Genomic DNA, 22529 nt, shown 5'->3' on the forward strand with positions numbered 1-22529 from the left:
AGTTGGCTGAACTTGTGCTGTGAGGGGCTCTCGAAGAGGCATCGCCCCTTCCTGCTTCACGGTTCCTGAACGTCAGCATCTAAACAATGGCTATTTGTTTCGGCAGACTGAGCATGCTATGTAAATTCAGGAGACACACAAAACCCAAAGGATTCCACTTAGCTTAGTAACATTCTGAGAACAGAATAAATGGTCATGACGTGCCGCTGCCAAGGCTGGGGCCTGGTGCCGCTCAGTTCATTGCTGCTTTTCTCAGATGGGAGACAGTGCTACTGACCTACTTTAAGAGGTCATGCCTGTGAGAGGCTCAGGCAGCTCTGGGGAGGAGACCAGCCAGGCTCTCCTGCCCAGTCTCCTTTAGACAGCTGCCCCAGCAATCTCCTGGCTGGGCGCTGAGGCTTCCTCTGTGGGGGTCAATGGGTCTGCCCCAGGTCATCTGTGGCCTCCTCAACTGTGCAGCCGCGCAGCGGGCCCTCACCTGCTGGGTGGTGGCCAGGCAATACTCCGCCGTGCTCAAGATGCTGCAGATGAGGCACAGCTCCTCCACGGTGAACTTGGCTGCTTCCGAGCCCTCTTTTTCTTTGAGGAGGCTGCTGATGGTCAGCCCTCCACCACTGCTGGTAGTTCTGAAGAAAAAGAACAGGAACTAGTCAGGCTGGATCTACTGATTTGCTTCCTGAACTACATATTTTAAGACAAAGCAAAAAGGGAAGGAAAAGCTGGCGGCGTCCCAAATAAACCACATACAATGGGTCCTCTTCCTATTGACCTTGCCTTGACACTCATCTGTTTAGATTCTCTCACCATCGGGAGTAGGAAGAGCCCATTCTAAGGTGAGCCAGGAATCGGTCCTGGTCATTATGAGGACCTGACACACAGGAGGCTGTTAAGCTGCTTCTTGCTTTAGCTTGGAATTTCCTGCTATGTAGGGCTCACTGAGGAGCCTCTGTAGCACAAAAGCTGTTTCCCCAACTGTTTCTCTCAGCTGGGAAAATTTTACACGGGGAATAACAAGTTGTGCTGGTGGAGGAGTACAAGTGTGAACGCTAAGACATGGTTCCTAGCAGGCAAGGTGGTGCGTGTCTAACCTCAGTACTTGGGAGGCTGAGATAGGAGGATCGGAGATTTGAGGACAACCTCAGCAATGTAGTGAGACTCTTAGCAACCCAGGGAGATCCTGTTTCAAACAAAAAAAATAAAAGGGATTGAAGTGTAGCTTGGAGGCAGAATGTTCCTGGATTCCATCCCTAGTACCACACACAGACACAAGACATGATTCCTGCCTGAAGTTCTAATTAACTCAAGAGACCAAAAGGCAGCTTATATCCTCTATGACTACAGCTTCCGTGGGGCAGCCCCTGTCCACAGTCCCAGCTCTGGCATGACTTCCGAGGTATTCCAATTACACACTCGCATGTGGCTGCTTTATTATTTTTATTTTTTTTGGTGGTACTGGGGTTCCTGGAAGCCCTTCTACCTCCGGGCTACACTCCCAGACCTATTTTTACATTTTTATTTGGAAACAGGGTCTCCTAAGCCAGCGCGCGGGGCTGACTTCGAACCTGCGCGATCCTCCTGTTTCTGCCTCCCAAGCGCGGGGATTACAAGCGTGCGCCACCACGCCCGGCTATGTGGCTGCTTTAGAATCCTCTGCGACCTCCTTCCATCTTGCCCCCATCTCTATGAACAGTGCCTCACTAACCAAATCCCAGCTGAGTGAGCCATTAGTTTTCCACTGGGAACTGACTACTCATGGGGAAATCTTCACAGGATGATGGTTAGTGAAAGCAGCAGGGTGTGAGACTATCAGTAGCATAGTACTGTTTCTGTTAAACAAAGAAAACAAACAAAAGCTCATCTTTTATAGGGCGTGGCGGTACATGCCTGCAATCCCAGCACTTGGGAGGCTGGGACAGGAGGATAGCAGGTCGCTCAGCAACTTAGCAGGACTCTCATCAATTTAGTGAGACCCTGTTTCAAAATAAAAAACAGGAGTGTAGGCTGGAAGAAGAATGCCCTTAGGTTTAATCCTCAGTACCATAAAAAAAAAAAAACAACATACACTTCACACGTTTTATGTATATGTGAATAAAGACTAAAAAATAAAGACTAAAAAAAAGCTAGAGGGTTTTCTTTGGGTGGTGAGATTATAGGTGATTTTCATTTTCTTTCTTATAGTTTTATGTGTTTTCTAAATTATAATGAAATTTTAAAGTGTGTGTGTGTGTGTGTGTGTGTGTGTGTGTGTGTGTGTGGTGCTGGGGATTGAAGCCAGGGGCATTCTACCTCTGAGATACTCCGCAGCCCCTTTATTTTTTATTTGGAAAGAGAATCTCATTAAATTGCTAAGGCTAGAGAGCCGGCCGTGGTGGCACATGCTTGTAATCCAGCATTCAGGAGGCTGAGACAGGAGGATTGCAGTTTGCAGCCAGCCTCAGCTACTTAGTGAGGCCCTTTGCAACTCAGTGAGACCCTGTTTCAAAATAAAGAATAAACTAGCCGGGCGTGGTGGTGCACACTTGTAATCCCAGTGCTTGGAAGGCTGAGATAGGAGGATCGCACAGTTTCGAAGCCAGCCTTGGCTACTTAGTGAGGTGCTCAGCAATTTAGTGAGACCCTGTTTCCAAATAAAAATATTTTAAGAATAGGTCTGGGAGTATAGCCCAGAGGTGGAAAGGCCCCTGGGTTCTACTCCCAGTGCCACAATAAATAAATAAATAAATAAATAAATAAATAAATAAATAAGCCGGGCATGGTGGTGCACGTTTGTAATCCCAGCATTCCGGAGGCTGAGACTGGAGGATCAAGGTTCACAGACAGACTCAGCTACTTGGGCCATCCACAAATTAGTGAGACCCTGTTTCAAGATAAAGAATAAAAAATGCAGCAGAGGTTATAGCTCGGAGGTTGAATGCCCCTGGGTTTCATTCCTAGTACTGCGCGCGCACACACGCATGCACGCACGCACACACACACACACACACACACACACACACAAATTGCTAAGTCTGGCCTTGAATCTGTGACCCTCCTGTCTCATCCTCCCAAGTATTGGAATGACAGGCATCCCCTACCACTCCAGGCTGATAATTTTTGTCATAGTCAAAAAGTTCTCATTAATAAACCATACCTGATTCATCAAATCTCCTGAAGGGCAGATAATTCAGTTCTCTTTCCTCCAAATAATGTAAAATTCTCCCATATATGGCACAAAACTAATTCTACAATTGTTAATTTAGCCAAGGGAAAGATTTGTAAATACTAAGTTGAGAAGCATGACATTAGATCATAATCAATTACAGTTGAAATTGCTATGTAATCAAAATCTCTCTTTTTGTGTGTGTGGTACCAGGGATGGAACCCAAGGGCATTCTACCTCCGAGCGACCCCCAGCCTTAATTTTTATTCTTTATATTGAAACAGGGTCTCACTAAGTAGCTGATACTGTCTTTGAACTGCAATCCTCCTGTCTCAGCCTTCCAAGTGCTAGGATTACAAATGTGTGTCACCACACCTGGCTTAAAATATCTCTTAAGTTTTCTACTTTTTTTGTGTGGTACTGGGGTTCCTGGAAGCCCTTCTACCTTGGGGTTACACTCCCAGACTTATTTTTTAATATTTTTTAAATTTGGAAACAGGGTCTCTTAAGTCAACGCGGCTGGCTTTGAACCTGCGTGATCCTCCTGTCTCCGCCTCCCAAGTGCGGGGATTACAAGCATGCGCCACCACGCCTGGCCATCTACTTATTTTAAGCTATATGCAATACAGCAATCTAGTGTCTTGGAATGCAGTGGTGCGTTGATTAGGAGCCTTGCTATGCAAAGGACCTCTGCCCAAATTCTGCTCTCTTTAAACATCAGACTGCCCAGCAGAGCTCTTTAAACATCAGACTGCCCAGCAGAGCCGCAAGAAAGGCTTTGAGATCTAATCAAATGGAGGGAAAGTCAGATCTGAGCTTCCCCCCGTCACGCCAGGGAAAACCACGCTGAATGAGGCTTGAGTGAATCTGCCTGTGCCACATAATAGTTACCTCCCTTGCCTTGCTCTTTTTTGTTTTGTTTTGGCTGAGTAGCTATTGTTGAATACATGCAAATTACACACACACACACACACACACACACACACACACACACACACAGTATGGACTACCTCCCTAGAGTCCACTGTGCCACGGTGTGACCTATGTTGCAGCCAGGGTGGGCATCTCCACCAATGGTCTTGATCAGCTGTGGAATTTCCTCTCATCAGAGAGGAAATCGCATCAGACCCTTGGGAACTCAGTAAGGGTGTTTTCCTCCTTGACACGCTTAGCAGCTCAGCAAACAGCTTCAGAGTAGACTTCCTTAAAGATTCCCATATTTAGGATTATTTTAGGTCTCACACCACCACTGGGAGAGTGAGGAAAAGAACTTACTTGGGCAGGTTGCCAGACAGGATTCTCCAGGCATATTCTCGGAGGTACTTCTGGAAAATTGTGGTCAAGGCAATCATTGGCTCTCCGGTGCTGAGCTGCGAGCACTGCACCATGCACTTCTTGTAGTAGACAAAGAGGTCAGCACAGCTGGGGAGCACAGCACCCCCTTCATCCGTGTTGGGCTTAGGTGGGCCCTGGGCTTTGAAATCGGCCACGAACCGATCTATCAGCTCTCCAAGGTTTCTAGGAGGAAGAAAACCTAAAATGTTACTTTATTTCAAGAAAGACAAAGTAAATGTGCTTGTTTGCAAGGTGCATAGGTGGCTGCCATGAATAATCATTCCTGATGCTCCTAAAACTCAAGAGTGGGTTAATTTTTATTGATAATGGCACTCACCCCACCCTTCCATAACGGCGGCCACAGCGCTTGGCATCTGTGTGTGGATGCATACTTTCTGTGCCATTTCATGATTACACTGGACTCTGAGACCCTGTGAGGGAAATAAGGCACTGCTGGCCCCTCTAGAAGATGACAACATTAATGTGTAGACAGCTGGTCACAAAACTTACTGGCAGAGCTGATAAGTATAGAATCTACCACTTAAATAAGTACACTAGTCCTACCACCATCTAGTAATGTTTCCCTTCTTCAAAAATAAAATCCCAGCCAGGTCTGGGTACATGCCAGTAATCCCAGGACGTGGGAGGCTGAGACAGGATCATAGGTTCAAGGACAGCTTCAGCAAGTTAGTGGGCCTCTAGGCAACCTAGCAGGACCGTTTTAAAACAAAAAATAAAATAGGGCTGGGGTGCAGCTCAGAGGTAAATGACCCTGGGTCCAATCCCTAGTACCAAGAAAAGAAAACCCCAAACAACACTGACAGGGCCCATTTTCCCAACACAGGTGCCATGGCAGTGCTTTATAAACATCACCGTATTGGACTTCATGTGCTCTTCACAATGACCTTAGAAACAGGCACTGAGACTGTCCTCCTCTTCAGAAAGTCCGCACAGAAAAGTTGAGCATCTTGCTCAAGGTCATATTCATACAGCAGTAAAGCGGTGAGGCCAGGATTCAAATCCACGTAGCCCGGCTCTAAGCCTCACGCTTCATTTTTCTTCCTTGTGGGACTGGGGATGGAACTCAGGGGCATTCTACTTCCGAGCTACACCCCCAGCCCTATTTTTTATTCTTTATTTTTATTTTGAAACAGGTCTCACTGAGTTGCAAAGGGCCTCACTAAGTAGCTGAGGCTGTCCACAAATCCAGATCTTCCTGTCTCAGCCTCCCAATTGCTGGGATTACAAGTGTGCACCACCACGCCCAGCTAAGCCTGTGCTTTTAATCTCTCTGCTTCACAAAAAAGGCTGTCAGTGAAAATTCAGGCATCATGATCCTAAATGGGTCCCCAGGATGGATGCCTAAACAAAGAGAAACTATTTTAAAAACAATAATAAGCCGGGCGTGGCGGCGCACACTTGTAATCCCTGCGCTTGGGAGGCGGAGACAGAAGGATCGCGCAGGTTAGAAGCCAGCCGCGCTGGTTTAAGAGACCCTGTTTCCAAATAAAAAAAAAGTATAAAATAGGTCTGGAAGTGTAGCCCGGAGGTAGAAGGGCTTCCAGAAACCCCAGTACCACCAAACACACACACACACACACACACACAAAAAAAAAAAAAAAACCCACCACCAACACCAACAACAAAACACACTAATGCTTTCCTTCTCAATGTAATTTGCAGCTTCTTCTCAGAACTTCCAGAATCAAAGATGTGACAAAATCTTAGGAGACGGGTGATGGAAGTGGCTCCAGGGCTGCCCTAGTCACGGTGGCAAGAGTGGTTGCCATCTGTTGCCCACTTCTCATTTACATATCCATGGATTTGCCAGAAGCTGGTGGAGCTGTGGCCATCGCGCTCTGCACAGTTCTGCTGTGTGGACATGGAAGGGCCCCACTTGACATGTGGCTGTTGAAGGCTACACGAATCCAGCTGTGTTCTGTTTGTGTGTGTGTGTGTGTGTGTGTGTGTGTGTGTGTTACTGGGGGTGGAACCCAGGGCTTTTCTACCTCTGGGCTATACTCCTAGACCTATTTTATATTTTATTTGGAAACAGGGTCTCACTAAGTTGCTGAGAGCCTCACTAAGTAGCCAAGGCTGGCTTAGAACCTTGCGATCCGCCTGTCTCAGCCTCCCAAGTGCTGGGATTACAAGTGTGTGTCACCACCCCCGGCTCCAGCTGTGTTCTTAAAATATATTTATATAATAGGAAGGAAAAGACAAGAACCACACACAGCTTCAATTACCAGGAATGGAAAAAAATGACATTTTACTCCTACGATTTTGCTATTCAAAGCTTTCTATATCCAGATGTGGCCATTCTGCCCTCAGAGAGATTCAGGGCTAGGCTAAGTCTCGTGGTAATAGTCAGAAAGTAGGGAAGGGCCTCACTAGCTGGCCCTAGAACGCGCTATGGTCACCACCCCCATGCCTCCTAAGCTCTCCTTGCCCACTTTTCCATGGTCCCTGCCACTGTCCTCCATAGCTGGCCTCTGCTCTGCCAGTCAGCTCTTTGCAGGGCCTCTGTGCCACCCCTCCCTTGTTCCCCACCCTCTGCGCCAAGCCCCTCCACTTTAGCTCAGTTCAGGACCCCCGTGCCTGACGCCAACTCATACCAATCCTCTCTCGACTAGAACTATCATCCGCCACTCACTGCCACCTGGCATTTTATACTTTACTATACAGTGTAAGGATGCAAATAGTCGTGGGCCATGGTGGGTGATGCGTAATCAGCCATGGCTCTCTTTTTCGCTGATCAGTGGTGTGATTCAGAATCCTTCTGGAGACACCACAGGAGCTAGCTAGTCACTTCTCGTAAGCTGAAGCTGGTACAGAGCCTTCTGCTTCATGTCTGTTATCGTAAGCCCCTGGCAGCAGGGGAAAGCTGGTGCTTTCCTGGCCCAGTGCTCAGCTGTATGTGTCAGGCTAAGCCCCGCATCGGTACCCAGAGCATACTTAGTGATCAGCCCCCACATTTTGTTCCTACGGGCTAGGAATGAAGTGCTGGGAAGGCAGAGATGGGGGTGGGGTGGGGCAGCAGAGAACACAGAGCAGATGGCCAGAGATTCCATTTGCATCTGCTCAGGAGAGGCTCTAGTCTCTAAATCAACAGTGCCAACCAAAACAGGAGCCAGGCTCTCAAGTGTTTTCACTTTAATCACTCATCTACTCCTCTAGAAGCTACTTATTCACCTTCTTCCTACTTCAGAGCCAACCTGATGAGTAAGATTAGCACTAATTATGATCACACAGCATTAAGAAAATTTCCACTTTAAAAAACATTTCCAAGCCTGGTGTAGTGGCAAACACTTGTAATCCCAGTATTTGGAAGGTTGAGACAGGAGGATCACAAGTTCACGGCCAGCCTCAGCTACTTAGTGAGGCCCCTTTGCACCTCGGTGAGACCCTGAATCAAAATAAAGAATAAAAAATAGGGTTGGGGTTGTGGCTCAGAGGTAGAATGCCCCTGGGTTCCATCCCCAGTACTGGGGGGGGAAAAAATCTCCAGAGCTGGGAGTGGTAGCTCATGCTTGTAATCCCAGTACTTGGGAGGCTGAGACGGAAGGATCTCAGCCAACCTCAGCTACTTAGTGAGGCCCTCTGCATCTTAGTGAGATTTTGTTTCATAATAAAGAATAAAAAATAAGGCTAGGGGTGTAACTGGGAGGTAGAATGCCTCTAGGTTCAATCCCCAGTTCCCCCCCCCCACGCACACATGCACACACGCACACACGATTTCTAAAGATGGTTTGTGTTTTGCTGGAAGTCTACTGAGTTCCTCTCAACACTGTTCTCTAGGGTGGAAGAGAAATATACCAGTCAAAAAAACCTTCTCTGGGCACCCTCTTCCACTCTTCACATGCTTTGAGGCCATGTAAGACACTAGAAATGAGTAGCTCACGCCAGGCATAATGTAATGCCAGTCATTTGAGGCTGAGAGAGTAGCATCACGGGTTAGAGGCAAGCCTCAGTAACTCTGTGTGACTCTCAGCAACTTAATGAGACCCTGTTTCAAAACAATAACAAAAAAGGGCTGAGATTCAATTCCCAGTAACCTCTGGGTTCAATCCCCAGTAACAAAATAAAAAAGAAAGAAAGAGCAGTTCATGTTTCACAGACTCAAGAGCAAAAGCTACCGCAAGGTTAACTATGGTAAGATTTGTTAGTTTTAAATAAGTGATCCTAGCCAGGCGTGGTGGCGCACGCTTGTAATCCCAGCGTTTGGGAAGCTGAGACCGGAGGATCACGGTTCGCGGACAGCCTCAGCTACTTAGTGAGGCCCTCTGCAACTCAGTGAGACCCGGTTTCAAAATAAAATATAAAAAATAGGGCAGGGGGTGTAGCTCGGAGGTCGAATGCCCCTGGGCTCCATCCCCAGACCCGCATAAATAAATAAATAAATAAATAAATAAATAAGTGATTCTATCCAACCAAATACTGATATGGAAGGCACAAAGGAATATCCACAGTAATCTATCTGTCTGTCTGTCTGTCTCTGTCTGTCTGTTTTGTGGCACTGGGGAATTTTACTTCTGAGCTACACCCTAGCCCTATTTTATTTTTTGTTTTGTTTTGAAACAGAGTATCACTAGGTTACTGAGAATCTTGCTAGACTGCCAAGTTGTCCTTGAACATGCAATACTCCTGTCTCAGCCTTCCAAATACTGGGATTCCAGGCATGCAACAGTCTGACTCCTCGCCCAGCAACCTATTCATATATTTGTAATTTAACACTGTATCACAATCTTTTTTTTTTTTGGTCTATCTCTCCCTTTAGGCTATAAGTCTATATGCTAGACAGAGCTATTTTCTGATAAATATAATCCCATTTATACTTGAGTATGTATAATACTCATAACTTTGAGTAGAAGTTATTATTATACCCATTTTATAGATGAAGAAATCAAGGTGAAAATGCAAATTAATTTGTCCAAGGTAACAGAACTTATTGGAGCTGGAATTTGAACTTGGGTTTGTCTGATTGAGTTCTATCCACTGTGAAATGATTTGATTTAAAAACTGTGGACCCCTATAAAGATATATAGTATTTGCTGTTATATGCTGTTATAACAGATATATGCTGTTATTTGCTTGCTCCTCAGCTTAAAGAAACATGTCGTGGATGTGTAGGTTCTTTTGCCCTCATCCCTGCAGCCTGGGCTTTGTGCCCAAGAACTGTTTAAGCATTTGAGGTTACATGACACTGTTGGGAACGAGAAATTAAATGCCTTAGAAGTAAAGACTTGCAGAGTGGCATCAAGGAACGATTAGTACAAGAAAGAAAAATTGTCTCATTGCAGACTGATCTTATCCACAAATGACCAGGGTAATTTCTTCTGGTGGATTTGCAGTCAGCACTTAGGAAAATAATGTTCTACTTGGAAAGTAAGGTAGCCATGACTAGAAGGTGTAGGTAGTTAGAAAGGTGGCAGGGAAGGTGAGCGTGGGCAGAGCAGCTTAGATCCCCAGAAGTCACAGGCGGAACTTACTCAAGCGTACTCTCACCAGCTGCCTCCCTTCCCCTAGCCTCCTGTGGGGGCTGAGGATCTAGCTCTGGGCTGGCTAGTGGAGTTGGGGAGCCAAAGGTTTGGCTTGAGGAGAGCGGGGAGATTGGTTACACATGGGCAAAGGACCAAGCAAATAAATATATCCAGGATGTTGAGTCAAGCTTCTAAATGTTGTTGAAGATGGTTAACAATAGAAGAAGGGGAAGTGAAAAGCCTTGTGGTATTAGATTAGAACTGGGGAAGTGGGGAATGGTGGCACATGCCTGTAATCCCAGTACTTGGATGGCTGAGACAGGAGAATTATAGGATCTCAGCCAGCTTCAGCAACATAGCAAGACTCTCAGAAAACTAGTGAGACTCTGCTTTAAAACAAAAAAAATTAATAAAATGGGACTAGGGCTGTAGCTTAGAGGTACAATGCCTCTGGGTTCAATCTCCAGTACCAATAATTTAAAAAAAAGAAATGGAAGCATCAGCATAAACTCATGATTTAAAAACATATACATATAGTGCTGTGTGTGGTGGCACACACTTGTAATCCCAGCACTTGGGGGGCTGAGACAAGAGGGTTTGCAGCCGTAGATACTTAGTGAAGGCTTCTGCAACTTAGTGAGACCCTGTTTCAAAATAAAGAATAAAATATCAGGCTGGGAGTGTATCTCTGAGGTAGACTGCCCCTAGGTTCCATTCCCAGAACCACAATAAAATAAAATAAAATAAATAGATATAAAAATAGACATAGACGTATGTGACAGGTAGATGTGTGTATGTTCACAACACAACAAGACTTGGACACATGGATGACACCAGGGATGAGGTATGAAAGCACAAGCTAAGTCTAGAAAGTACTCAAAAAATGAAAGCACCATATGAATAAGATAAACAGCCAGCATAAAGATGCTCCCTCTGTCTGACCAAATCAAGTATAATTTGAGCATTAAAATAAATAATGATAGATCCAGGCGTGGTGGCGCACGCTTGTAATCCCAGCATTTGGGAGGCCGAGACAGGAGGATCCGCGTTCTCGGCCAGCCTCAGCTACTTAGTGAGAGGCCCTTGCAACTCAGTGAGACCCTGTTTCAAAATAAGGAATAAAAAATGGGGCTGGAGGTGTAGCTTGGAGGTAGTATGCCCCTGGGTTCAATCCTCAGTACTGCAAAAAATAAATTAATTAATTGACTAACGATAGATCCTTGTAAAGAAAAAGTACATAGTTGAAAAACTGGTAAGGTTCATATAAGGCCTGGAGAATAGTAGGTAGTATTACTGTACCAACTCTAACTTGCCAGTTTTGAAAACTTTTCTGTGGTTATGTAACATGTTCATATTAGGTGGGTAGGAGGTGAAAATAATATGGAAAATATGCAATATTCTTGCAAATTTTCTTAGGTATAAACTTATTCCAACATAAAGTAATAGAGGGAAGTGAGGAGTGGTGGTGCACGCCTGTAAACCCAGTACTTGGGAGGCTGAGACAGGAGGATCGCACAGCCAGCCTCAGCAACTTAGCAAAGACCTCAGCAACTTACTGAAACCCTATTTCAAAATAAAACATAAAGTAGCACAGAGGTATAGCTGAAAGGCAGATTGACCCTAAGTTCAGTTTCCAGGGCCACAAAAAGTAAAAATAAAAACATAAATAAATTAATAGGGGAAAATGGTAATGCTCATAACCGACTGACTAAAATAGAAATTCACAGTCATACTGATATATATAAGGAATCAAAGCTTTTTTCTTCTTTTTCCTCTAGTACTAGGGATTGAACCCAGTGGGATTCTAGCTCTGAGTTACACCTCCAGCCCCATTTATTTATTTATTTATTTATTTATTTATTTATTTATACTGGGGACAGAACTCAGGGGCATTCTACCTCCGAGCTACACTTCCAGCCCTATTTTTTATTCTTTATTTTGAAACAGGGTCTCACTGAGTTGCAAAGGGCCTCGCTAAGTAGCTGAGGCTGTCCTCGAACTGCAATCTTTCTGTCTCAGCCTCCCAAATGCTGGGATTACAAGCGTGCGCCACCACGCCCATCTCTATTTTTTATTTCTGAAACAGGGTCTTGATAAGTTGCTGAAGGTCCTGCTAAGTTGCTGAGGCTAGACTTGAAGCAGCGATCTTCCTGTCATACATGGTGACACCATGTATGCTTGATGTAAAAGCTTTTCTTAAAGTAGAAGAGATGATGAGAGTGGAAAAAGAATCACTTGGCAACCAACTCAGAAATAAATGATGGGAATCAGTGGGTGGTGAATATGTAGTGAAAGATGGGAAAGACTACTGATAAGTTTCAAGCTATTTCTGAACACTAGTTAATCTCTTACTTAAAAGAAAAAGAGAGCGGGAGTGGTGGCGCACACTTGTAATCCCAGCGCTTGGGAGACTGAGACCAGAGGATCGCACAGGTTCGAAGCCAGCCTCATCTACTCAGTGAGGCTCCCAGAAACTTAGTGAGACCCTGTTTCCAAATAAAGTATAAAATAGGTCTGGGAGTATAGCCCCAAGGTAGAAAACCCCAGGGTTCGACCCCCAGTACCAACAATTAAAAAAAAACAAAAAAAAAACTCTGTGCTTGGAAGGCAGAGACAGGAAGATTGCACAGGTTTGAAGCCAGCCTCGCTGTCTTAAGAGACCCTGTTTCTAAATAAAATATAAAATAGGTCTGAGAGTGTAGCCCGGAGGTAGAAGGGTTCCATCCCCAGTATCACCAATAAGTAAGTAAGTAAGTAAAGAAAGAAAGAAAGAAAGAAAGAAAGAAAGAAAGAAAGAGAATGTGATAGCATTAAAATAACATAAAAACCAAATAATAAAACAAATACCTCAAGCTGTGAAACTAACGTGTGTGTGTGTGTACGTGTGTGTTAGTACTAGGGATTGAGCCCAGGAGTATTCTACCTCTGGGCTACACCCTCCACCCTATTATATATTATAATATATATATATATATATATATATGTATATATATATATGTATATATATATATATATATATATATATATATGGTGGGGGGGGTCTGGGGATGGAACACAGGGGCATTCGACCTCCGAGCTATACCCCCTGCCAATTATTCTATATTTTGAAACCAGGTCTCACTGAGTTGCAGAGGGCCTTACTAAGTAGCTGACGCTGTCCCTGAACCTGAGACCCTCCAGTCTCAGCCTCCCGAATGCTGGGATTACAAGCATGCGCCACCATGCCCGGCTCTATTTCATATTTTATTTGGAAACAGGGTCTCATGAAGTTGCTGAGGGCCTAAGTAGCTGAAGCTGGCATCGAACCTGCGCAATCCTCCTGTCAGCCTCCCAAGTGCTGGAATTACAAGCGTGCGCCACCACACCTGGCCCTTTATTCTTTATTTTGAAACAGGGTCTCACTAAGTTGCTGAGGACCTCACTAAGTAGCTGAGGCTGTCTGCGAACCACGACCCTCCGGTCTCAGCCTCCTGAATGGTGGGATTACAAGCATGCGCCACCACCCCCGGCTTTAGTTTGTATTTTAAAACAGGATCTCACTAAGTTGCTGAGGCTGTCCTGGGACCTACCTGTGATCCTCCTGTCTCAGCTTCCCAAGTACTGGGATTACAGGTATGTGACACCATGCCTACTGACTAAGATAGGAATCCACAGTTATGCTGATATAGATAATAATCAAAGCTTTTTTTCTTTTTTCTTTTTTCTGGTACTAGGGATTGAACCCAGTGGGGTTTTAGCTCTAAGTTATCCCTCAGGCCTATTTTATTTTTTTAATTTTGTAAAAAGAGTTTCATTAACTTGCAGAGGGCCTCATGAGGCTGCTGAGGCTATGAACCTGTGATCCTCCTGTTTCAGCCTCCCAAGTACTATATAGGACTACAGGTGTGGGCTACCACACCCTGCACAGGGGTCCTTAAAAGAACCTGTAACTTACAAATGCTTCAGGCGCCATTCTGTCTGACTCCTATGATAGAAGAGGAAGCGCAGTTCTTTAATTCCCACTTGGACTTGCAGCCTCTCCTGCTTAGTCTGGAGTTCAGTCTGTGTCGTCTCATCCTGGAGGAGCCTCCACTGTCCTAGGCTCAGAACATCCTATTGAGGCCAAGCACAGGACAAGTGGCCAATCCTGCACTGTGCTCAGGGAAACAGCTCTGCTGAACGCAGGCCTGGCTCTTTGCCCAGCGTAGCATGAATAATGAGTTTGCACTGTATGAACAAAGGCCGTGTGGACAGTGAATGCCATAACTGTAATTCAGCTAAGTGACTCATTAGACCAGGCAGGTCTGGGGAAAGGATGCGGTTGTCTCACTTTACCCCCTGGGCCCAATGGTTGTCAAGCACTTCTGAAACAAAAATTCTAAGAATTAGGGTTGATGATCTCTGTCTGACTGGCTGAAACTGGTCATCCAGGTGGGTTGTCAAATACCTGTTACTCTAACAGGTAAATAATCTGTTTCTCTAGTCCCAAGAAGTCTTACAAACTTCTTGAGAGGAAAACTGTGTGTGAAAGCGTGCATGTGTGTGGTACTGGGGATAGAACCCAGGGGCATTCTATCTATTTTTTTATTTTTCGCGGTACTGGGGATGAAACCCAGGGGCATTATACCTCCGAACTACACCCCCAGCCCTATTTTTTAGTCTTTTTATTTTTGAAACAGGGTCTCATTGAGTTGCAGAGGGACTCGCTAGGTAGCTAAGGCTGTTCATGAACCTCAACCCTCTATCTTTTAGCCACGCTCCTAGCCCTATTTTAATTTTTAGTTTGAAGCAGGGTCTCACTAAATTGTGGAGAGCCTCATTAAATTGCTGAGGCTGGCTGTGAACCTGAAATCTTTCGGTCTCAGACTCCCAAGTACTGGGATTACAAGGGTGTACCACCACGCCTGGCTCTCTTTTTCTTTTCTTTCTTTCTCTCCTTCCTTTCTTTTGTGTGTGCGGTACTGGGAATTGAACCCAGGGGCATTCTATCTCTGAGCTATACTCTCAGTCCTATTTTTTTTTATTGTTTATTTTGAAACAGGGACTAAGTTGCAGACCCTTAGCCTCACTAAGTAACTGAGGCTGGCCATAAACCTGTGATCCTCCTGTCTCAGCCTCCCAAGTATTGGGATTACAAGTATATATCACCACATCCAGCTTCTTTTTTTCTGTTTGGATCTTGCTATGTTGCCCAGCCTGGTCTCTAACTCTTGGGCTCAAGTTATCTTCTCTCTCACCTCAGCCTCCCAAGTAGGTGGGACTACAGGTGTGTGCTGCCAAGCCTGGCTTGGAAGGAATTTTTTTTTTTCAGTGCTAGGGATTGTACTTGGGCCTTTTACATACTAGTCAAGTGTTCTACCACTGAGCTATAACCTGGTTCTAGGAAGAAACTTTTCAAATACAGAAGACAGGTGTGTGTGTGTGTGTGTGTGTGTGTGTGTGTGTGTGTGTGTGTGTATGTGTAGTACTAGGATTGAACCCAGGGTCATTCTACCTCTGAGCTACACCCCCAGTCCTATTTTTTATTCTTTTTTTCTTTTCCAGTACTGGGGATGGAACCCAAGGGCATTGCACCTCTGAGCTACACTCCCTAGTCATTTTTTTTTCTTTTTTTCTTTTTTGAAACAGGGTCTCATTGAGTTATGAGGGCCTCACTAAGCTGAGGCTGGCTGCAAACTCATGATCCTCCCGTCTTAGCCTCCCAAGTACGGATTACAAATGTGTGCCACCACGCCAGGCTCGACAGGGTGCTCTTGAGGGACAAAACACTGCTAATAACAGCTGTCTCTATGCTGCTGGACATATGCTCAGTGGATAGAGAGGAGGAGAAAAACTGCCTTCAAAAGGCAAACAATAAGAAGGCAATTTCTTTCTGGGAGGAAAGGGCTAGTTGTTGTCAACACAGAAGCTCTTTCATAAATTTCAAGTTCTAGAATTTTAATATAAAATACTTTATAAAATCAAAAAGGTGAACAATGATACCATCCCATCTAGTGTCCTACTTAAGCATTCTCTCAATCTTATGAAACGTATTTGGACATAAAAATATGCTGAGCCATTGCAGAAGCAGTAATGGGGGAGGGCTGGGAGGGAAGGGCCTAAGCATTTCCCAGAGAAGCCCCTCAGAGCTTCCTCACAGCCAGCGCTGCTGTGTGGGCCCTCACTGTCCTCCCAAGTCTGTCCTTGGAGGCTCATGGTCCAGGCCAGCCTGTCTCTGGGCAACCTGCCCTATTCCAGAAACACAACTTTTCCAGACCTGCTTGCCTTCCAGCATGGAAGGCCTTTAACAGTGACTCTGACTATGGACAAAGAATTGGGGACTTCCTTCTTTGTTATTATCCCCCTATATGGGAGATGGACCTTGGAACATGAACACATTCTTCAGGATGTGAAGAAATTGGGCTGTGGTAGGCTAATATGTAAAAAAATCCTGGAGCCTATGAGTTTATGAAAAGTAAATATAGTAAATGGATTGTCCATAAATGACGACTCTATGAGTCCAACCCAGGCATGGTGGGGCATGCCTATAATCCCAGTACTTGGGAGGCCAAGACAGGGGGATCTCAGGTTTGAGGCCAGGCTCAGCAATTTATCTAGGTGTTTGATTTAGTGAGACCCTATTTTAAAATAAAATAAAATAAAATAAAATAAGAGAGGGCTGGGTATAGCTCAAAAGTAGAATGCCCAATCCCAGTACAAAAAAAAAATTATGAGGCCATTCTGATATAAACAAACAAATGAGGGGAAAGGGAAGACTTCCTTACAGTAGGCTCTAATTAGAGAATGGAGTAGAAAGGGTGGAAAGAGACAACCAATATGAAGCAAACCTGACAGTGATAATTACTTCAGGCAAGAATCATCAGGGATGCTAAAATGAGTGGGCAAAAGTATGATGAGAAACAGGATATTAACACTGTCTCAAAGTATTCCCCCCTAAGATACTTTATAATTACAAAAAGAAAAATAGTAACTTCACAGTAGAGAAAGCTGGCAGGCTCACTGTGACTAAATGATCAAAGATAACATCCGCAGTGATGGGAAAACCCAGCAAGACACATAGGTGCACTGAGAGGAATGGATACCACATCTATGGTCTTCATAAGAGGCTTTAAGAAGAAAGCTGAACTGGCATGGTGGTGTGCATCTGTGGCACCTGCTACTCAGAGGCTGAGGGGGAGGACCACTCGAGCCCAGGAACTGAAGACCAGCCTGGCAATGTGCTTGGGAGGCTGAGACAGGATGATCATGGGTTGGAGACCCTGTTTCAAAATAATAAATAAATAAATAAGCCGGGCGTGGTGGCACACGCTTGTAATCCCAGCATTCGGGAGGCTGAGACTGGAGGATCGTGGTTCACAGACAGCCTCAGATACTTAGTGAGGCCCTCTGCAACTCAGTGAGACCCGGTTTCAAAATAGGGAATAAAAAAATAGGGCAGGGGGTGTAGCTCGGAGGTCTAATGCCCCTGGGTTCCATCCCCAGACCTGCAATAAATAAATAAATAAATAAACAAACAAACAAATAAATGGGCTTGGGGTGCAGCTCAGTAACAGAATATCTGGGCAAATCCCCGACTCAAAAAATCCTTGACTCAAAAATTGAAGACAAGGAAAGGGAAGAGAAGGAGGGAGAGGAGGAGGAGGAGGAAGAGGAGGAGGAGCAATATAAAAAACATCAGGCAAACCAGAATTGTGGTAATTGTACAAAATTCTTTAAAGTCAAGGTCATTAAAGACAAAGGAAAAATAAGGAACTATTCATGATTAAAGAATACTGGAAGGCCGGGCGTGGTGGCGCACGCTTGTAATCCCCGCGCTTGGGAGGCAGAGACAGGAGGATCGCACAGGTTCGAAGCCAGCCATGCTGGCTTAGGAGACCCTGTTTCCAAAAATAAAAAATAGGTCTGGGAGTGTAGCCCAGAGATAGACGGGCTTCCAGAAACCCCAGTACCACCCAAAAAAAAAATACTGGAGAGAGCCAGGCGTGGTGGCGCACACTTGTAATCTCAGCATTTGGGAGGCTGAGATGGAAGGATTGCAGTTCGTAGCCAGCCTCAGCTACTTAGTGAGGCCCTTTGCAACTCAGTGAGACCCTGTTTCAGAATAAAGAATAAAAAATAGGGCTGGGGGCATAGCTTGGTGGTAGAATGCCCCTGGGTTCCATCCCCAGTACTAAAAAAAAAAGAAAGAAAGAAAGAAAGAAAAAAAGAAAAAAGAAAGAAAGAAAGAAAGAAAAAAAGAAAAAAGAAAGAAAAGAAAAGAAGAAGACAAAAGAGACCTGACAGCTAAATGTATGGTTATTAGGTCTTAAAACAGAAAAAGGACATTTGTAGGACAATGTTACCTTTCTGAGTTTCATAATTATGATTATATAAGATTTTCACATGCTCTGGGGAAGCATATGTGAGAATTTTTTGTCGTAGTTTTTTTGTGTGTGTGGCACTGGGGATCACAGATGCATTCTACCTCCAAGCTATACCCTCAACCTGATTTTATTTTTTATTTAGAAACAGGGTCTCACTAAGTTGCAGAGGGCCTAAGTTGTCGAGGCTGGCTTTGAACCTGTGATCTTCCTGTCTCAGCTTCCCAAGCACTGGGATTACAGTGTGCGCCACCATGCCCAGGTTTGTTACCTTTTGGACAGTCAAAATTACTTCAAGATGAAAAGTAAAATAATACTTAGAAACACATACTTTAGAATTAGGCTTTCTTGCAATGTTGAGTGCTTGACACTGTAAAGCTCTGTGGCCTAACAAACATCAGGACTCAACAGGGCTCAGCACCCACGTGGGAAGGGGGAACTGGGAGCTCTATGCAACCTCATTGCAGTAAAACTCAGGCTTCTGAGATGTATAGACCAAATAATTTATAACATTCAAAAGATATAAAAACATCTTTTTTTTTTCCTTTTCAGTGCTGGTGGTGGAACTCAGGGCCTCTCACATGCTAGGGTAAAAATGTCCTGAAGAGTTTCGGGAAGGGCCACAGATATGTCACATTCTTCCTTTGGCTGCTGGAAGGAGCTGTGCCCTCGCAAGACCCAGCATGACCAGAAGGGCTAGAAATGTAGGCAGAGAGAGCAAACTCACTTACTTGTCCTGAGACTCGATGTACACATACAGATGAGGCTCAAAGCACTTGGAGACGATGCCATGGAATGGATTATCTGGGACTTTAGGCTTCTTTGGCTGAAAAGTAAAAATAAGCCTTATATTTGAGCAATCTGGGAAACCGTCAAGTCTTTCAAAAAAAATGTCACTTCAAGGCTCACTCTTAGCTTGTAGATGAGAGCACTCAGCCCAATGAGAATGGGAATGTGTTCCATGTTATTAACACCCTGGTCTGTGAAAAGATGCCAGTTTTGTTAGCATCGTTCACTTGCTGTGTACGATAAGACTTACTACTACTTTGATAACTCATGCATTTTTAGTTTGGAAGTTATGTATAACCTGACTGCTTATTTATTTATTTGGTATTGGGGGTTGAACCCAGGAGCATTCTATCTCTAAGTTGCATCCCCACCCCTATCTTATTTTTATTTTGATAAGTGTCTCACTACTTGCTGAAGGTGTACTCGAACCTGTGATCCTCCTGTCTCAGCCTCCTCAGTACTGGGATTACAACTGACTGATGTTTAAAAATGTGAAATCTGGCTAAGAACAGCACCTTGTATTTATATAGTGCTCTAGAATTAATTAATTAATTTTTGGTGCTGAGGATGGAACCCAAGGGCATTCTACCTCCGAGCTATACCCCCATCCCTCAGCCCTGTTTTTTATTCTTTTTTTTTTTCTTTTTTGCAGGTCTGGGGAAGGAACCCAGGGGTATTTGACCTCTGAGCTACACCCCCTGCCCTATTTTTTATTCTTTACTTTGAAACAGGGTCTTACTAAGTTGCAGAGGGCCTCACTAAGTAGCTGAGGCTGTTCACAAGCACCGATCCTCCTGTCTTAGCCTCCCAAATGCTGGGATTGCAAGCGTGCGCCACCACACCCAGCTTTATTCTTTATTTTGATACAGAATCTCACTATGTTGTGGAGGGCCTCACTAAGTAGCTGAGGCTGGCTGTGAACCTGTGATCCTCTTGTCTCAGCCTCCCAAGTACTGGGCTTACATAAGTCTGCACCACCATGCCCAGCTTAGTGCTCTAGAATTTATAAGGTGCTTTTGTGTCATCTAATTCTGATAGCTGCTATTTACTAAGTGTTTTATTGACCATGCACTTTGATACCAATGTCTCATCTATTTCTTACAAAAATCCTTCATAGTAGTCGTCTTATTACTACTCCTATTTTTTTTATAAAAATATATGAAGATGGAACTCAGGGCTGCTCACCATTGGGCTATACTCCCAGCTCTGTCTGTCTGTCTGTCTGTCTGTCAGTCAGTCAGTCAGTCTGTCTATCTATCATACCGGGGATTGAACCCAAGGGCATTCTACCACCAAGCTACACCTCCAGCCATATTTAATTTTCATTATTTTCAAACAGGGTCTCATTAGGTTGATGAAAATGTTACTACTTCCTGAGGGCTGTCCTTGAACCTGGAATCCTCCTGTCTCAACCTCCCAAGAACCTGGTGGGATATCAGGTATGTACCACCATGCCGGGCTTTTTCCTATCTATCTATCTATCTATCTATCTATCTATCTATCTATCTATCTATCTATTAATGTATTTTGGCAGAACTGGGGATTGAACCCAGGGGCATTCTACCTCTGAGCTATACCCCCAGCCCTATTTCTATTTTGAAACAGGGTCTCACTAAGTAGCTGAGGCTGGCCAGGAGACTGTGCTCCTGTCTCAGCCTCTGAAGTACTGGCTTCTTTTTATTTTGAGACAGGGTCTTGGCTGTGAACTTGTCATCTTCCTACCTCAGCCTTCTGAATAACTGGGACTGATTATAGTCATGCATCACTGTGCCCAGCATTACTACTATTTAACACCTCAAGAAATGGAGGCTGGCCAGGCATATTGGCATATACTTGTAATCTCAGTACTTGGGAAGTTGAGTCAGGAGGACCCAGGTTCGAGGCCAGCCTCAGCTACTTAGTGAGGCTCTCTGCAACCTAGTGACCCTGTTTCAAAATAAAGAATAAAAAAATAGAGCTGGAGGAGTAACTCAGAGGTAGAATGTCCTTGGGTTCCATCCTAAGTACCACAAAAAAAAAAAAAAAAAGAAAGAAAAGAAAGAAAGAAAAAAGAAATGGAAACTGAACCATATACAGAGGTAAATGACTATAATCCTGGTACCTGGGAAGCTGAAACAGGAGGGTTGCAGGTTTGAAGCCAGCTTCAGCAACTTGGTGATACCCTGTTTCAAAATAACAGGGTGGCTGGGTGTGATGGCACACGCTTGTAATCCCTGCCGCACTTGGTAGGCTGAGACAGGAGGATTGCATAGGTTCGAAGCCAGCCTTAGCTACTTAGGCTCTCAGCAACGTAGTGAAACCCTGTTTCCAAATAAAATACAAAATAGTTCTGGGAGTATAGCCCGGAGGTAGAAAGCCTCTGGGTTCCACTCCCAGTACCACAAAAAAAAAAAAAAAAAAAAAAAAAAAAAACAGGCTGGGTATGGGCATGGTGGCACATGCTTTTAATCTCAGCATTCAGAAGGCAGAGACCGGAGGATCGTGGTTCGTGGACTAAAAAATAAGACCAGGGCTGTAGCTCGGAGGTAGAATGCCCCTAGGTTCCATCCCCAGTAACACACACACACACACACACACACACACACACACACACTCACAAAATATTAAATGTCAATTTTAGACACATCCCATTTAATCTCAGCTCTCTCCTCTTTACTTTCCAAGAGTTTTAATCTTGTGGCAAGGTTTCTAGGAACTCTGGTCCTTCTTAACAATAGCTACAGTCTGGGCTACCTGTTTGCTCTTATCCTCTGGAAGCCACTGCCAAAGTCAGGCCTTAGGCTGAGACTGGAGAGGGCCTCAGGGATGGAGAAGGCTGGACCCAGGTTCTACCCCAGTGCATGGATGCCTTGGGAGGTTTTCTGGGCTTCCATTTGTTTCAAAAGGTTGATCTACAATGCAGAATAAAGGTAGTGAGGGGGCCAACCGTACTAACTTATTCTATGTTTAACGAATCAGTATCTATTTTTATTCTTTTTGATATTTTTTAAATAAATAGAAAAATATGATTTAATTTGTCTTTCTTGTAAGACTAGATATCCTAATTTTAAATTTGAAAAATATGGCCATTATATCCAGGATTTTTTTTAGTAATTAAAATATGATCATTATATGTATAATTATTCCTTTTATTTAGCTTTTTTCTTCTTTGAAAAATATTTTCACATTTCTTTAGGATAATTTCTTTCCTTTTTTTTTTTTTTTGCAGGTCTGGGGATGGAACCCAGGGGCATTCTACCTCCAAGCTACACCCCTGCCTTACTTTTTATTCTTTATTTTGAAACCGGGTCTCACTGAGTTGCAGAGGGCCTCACTAAGTAGCTGAGGCTACGTAGTTGAGGCTGTCCGCGAATCGTGATTCTCCAGTCTCAGCCTCCCCAATGCTGGGATTACAAGCATGCGCCACAACGCCTGGCCTTCAGGATAATTTCTGCTAATTATAAATGG

The 22529-nt window shown here is 44.4% G+C and overlaps 1 protein-coding gene across 2 annotated transcripts in view; it reads right to left on the reverse strand.

Annotated features, from left to right (window-relative positions):
* VPS53 (VPS53 subunit of GARP complex) overlaps positions 1 to 22529 on the reverse strand; it is a gene marked incomplete at both ends in the record, with an annotated part of 175649 nt that overhangs the window by 51899 nt on the left and 101221 nt on the right. For both annotated transcript variants that reach the window (XM_080713279.1, XM_080713280.1), the window contains 3 exons: positions 479 to 626; positions 4415 to 4657; positions 19025 to 19119. In XM_080713279.1, the coding sequence (XP_080569405.1) occupies positions 479 to 626; positions 4415 to 4657; positions 19025 to 19119 (486 nt within the window). The remainder of the gene's footprint in view (positions 1 to 478; positions 627 to 4414; positions 4658 to 19024; positions 19120 to 22529) is intronic.

This window comes from Muscardinus avellanarius (assembly GCF_963383645.1).
Source record: "Muscardinus avellanarius genome assembly, chromosome: 16".
Lineage (NCBI taxonomy): Eukaryota > Metazoa > Chordata > Mammalia > Rodentia > Gliridae > Muscardinus > Muscardinus avellanarius.